This window comes from Dipodomys ordii, unplaced genomic scaffold (assembly GCF_000151885.1).
Source record: "Dipodomys ordii isolate 6190 unplaced genomic scaffold, Dord_2.0 Scaffold66, whole genome shotgun sequence".
Taxonomy (NCBI): domain Eukaryota; kingdom Metazoa; phylum Chordata; class Mammalia; order Rodentia; family Heteromyidae; genus Dipodomys; species Dipodomys ordii.
The window spans coordinates 4,174,220-4,176,689 of record NW_012267282.1 but is presented as its reverse complement, the minus strand read 5'-3'; the positions used below and the strand labels follow the sequence as shown (position 1 = coordinate 4,176,689).

The following is a 2,470-nucleotide window of genomic DNA, read 5'->3' as shown; positions in this document are numbered from 1 at the left end:
ACTATGTCCGGGCAGCTGGAGTGTTGCGAGCGCGAGTGGCACGAGCTGGAGGGAGAATTTCAGGAACTGCAGGTAGGGCCGGGCCACCTGGTCCCCTCAGCGTGCCGCCTGCCCGGCCCGCGAGGTGCGGCGAGCCGGGCCCCGGAGGAGCCTCGGGCTAGGCCTGGGGAGCCGGGGAGGGGACCAGGCCCCTCCGTCTCCCGGCGCCTCAGCCCTTCACCTTCCCGGGGCGCTCCCTCGAAGCCCGCCCTCGCCCCCATTCTCCCGTCCTCCCACCGGTTCCTTACTGCGGCTCCTGCACCTCCTTGGCCGCAGAAAGTTGTTCTGTGATTCCCGAGGGCAGGTTCCGGGGGTGTCCATGTGGAAGGAGCGCGGGGTGGGGGGGGCTTGGTCGGTGCTGGGACTCAGCTAGAACAGCCCAGCCCCCACCGCCGCGGGGGTCCCCCGACCCCCGTCCTCCCCCTCACCCCGCACCTGCCGTGGGCAGCTCGTCCCTCCCTCCCCCCAAGGCTGCGGAGCTCTGCTCCCTTTTCGGAAGTGTGCTTAATAGACTTTCACCTTGAACCCCTAGGCTGTGCTTGAGGATTGAAGACCCCCCCCCCCGCAATCCTCTGTCGGAACTCTGGTGTGGCGCCCCATCCTCTGGGCTGCTGCAGACAGTGGGGTTGTGGACGCGTCCGTCAGTTCTCACAGCTGGCATCTTCACCCAGTGATAGAGGGTGCCCTCCCCAGCCCCACCCTGAAAAAGGCTCTGGCCAGCAGGGTGGGGCGAAAGGGGTGTAAGAGGCTCCCTCGGTGCTTGGCTCTGCGGCCTGTTCTGGCAGGAGCCCCATCCTGATTGGTTCCGGAAGGGCCAAACTCGGCCTAGGGGACTGGAGCTCCCTCAGGAAACCTTGGGGTTGGTGCGGGACACAGGGAGCATTTTTTGGAACTGTTCCCTCTCCAGCCACATGGTTGTCTGTTTTCTCAGGAACTTAGGTACCATTTGTCCGAAATCAAAGCACATCTACTCGCCGCCTTCCTCTTCTCCTGCTCAGTTGGCACACTGACATATTCCCACATCTGCAGTCTGTCTTCTTCAGTGTCCGGAGGTGGGAAGAGGAGATTGCCTAGGGTCTTTCTACACTTGAGGCTGGTAGTCCAGATGAAGGGGCCTGAGTGGGAAAGAGGTGTTACTTCAAGCATGTCATGCCTTTCCTGGCCTTCAAGTCTAGGGCTTTGGTCTCTCTTGGTTCTTGGCCTTTGTGGGTTGAAACCTTCAAGTCCCTTTGGTCCCTCTTGTTTCCCAGGGATCCTTTTGTGTCCACCCATGGAGAAGGCTCAGCTTTTTCCCTCCCTTCCTCCCTCCCTCCCTCTCTCCCTCTCTCCCTCCCTCTCTCCCTCCCTTCCTTCCTTCCTTCCTTCCTTCCTTCCTTCCTTCCTTCCTTCCTTCCTTCCTTCCTGTGTACATGTACACCAATTCCAGGGCTTGATCTCTGGGCCAGGGTGCCATTCCTTTACTTTTTTACTCAAGGTTAGTGCTCTGCCAACACGAGCCACCCTCCACTTCTAGTTTTTTGGTGGTTAATTGGAGATAATTGTCTTACAGACTTCCCTGCCCCAGCTGGCTTCAAACCATGATCCTCAGATCTCAGCTTCCTAGGTAGCCAGCATTACAGGCATGAGCCACTGGCACCCAGCTTCTTTATTTTTTCCTTTCCTTTTTCTCTCTAGACAGGGTCTCACTATGTAGTTGAGGCTGGCCTCAAACTCTAGGTCCTCCTGTGTTTGTCTCCCAAGGGCCAAGATTACTGGTGTGTACCACCACATCCAAATACTCAGTCCCACTGGGCTCTGAGGTCACGCCCAGCCCTGGGATTGGAGAAGGTGAAGAAATGTGCTGTATGGGGCTTTTTTTTTTTTTTTTTGCTGGTCTTGGGGCTTGAACTCAGGGCCTGGGCACTGTCCCTGAGCTGACAGTTAGCTCTCTACCACTTGAACCCCAGTGTTAGTTCTGGCCTTTTCTGTGTATGTGGTACTGAGGAATTGAACGCCAGGGCTTCATGCATGCCAGGCAAGCACTCTACCACTGAGCCATGTTTTTTGTTTTTTTGCTTTTTTTGGTTGGCCATGGGTCTTGAACTCAGGTATTGGGTGCTGTTACTGAGCTCTTCAGCTCAAGGCTAGTGCTCTACCACTTGAGCCATAGTGCCACTTTCAGTTTTCTGGTGGTTAATTGGAGATAGTTTCTCACAATGCCGGTGGTTCACTCCTGTAATCCTAGCTACTTAGGAGGTTGAGATCTGAGGAATACGGTTCCAGCCCTGGCAGGAAAAGCGGTGACTCTTTTTTTTTTGGTCGGTCATGGAGCTTGAACTCTGGGCTTGGGCACTGTCCCTGCCCTCTTCAGGTCAAGGCAAACGCTCTACCGCTCGAGCCACAGAGCCACTACCGGTTTTCTAGTGGTTTATTGGAGATAAGAGTCTCATGG

The 2,470-nt window shown here is 56.4% G+C and overlaps 1 protein-coding gene across 1 annotated transcript in view; it reads left to right on the top strand.

The window, feature by feature from the left end:
• Positions 1-3: 3 nt before the first annotated feature.
• Tmem120b (transmembrane protein 120B) overlaps positions 4-2,470 on the top strand; it is a 27,905-nt gene continuing 25,438 nt past the window's right edge. Inside the window, exon 1 of the mRNA XM_013023163.1 lies at positions 4-72. Coding sequence (XP_012878617.1) covers positions 4-72 — 69 coding nt within the window. The remainder of the gene's footprint in view (positions 73-2,470) is intronic.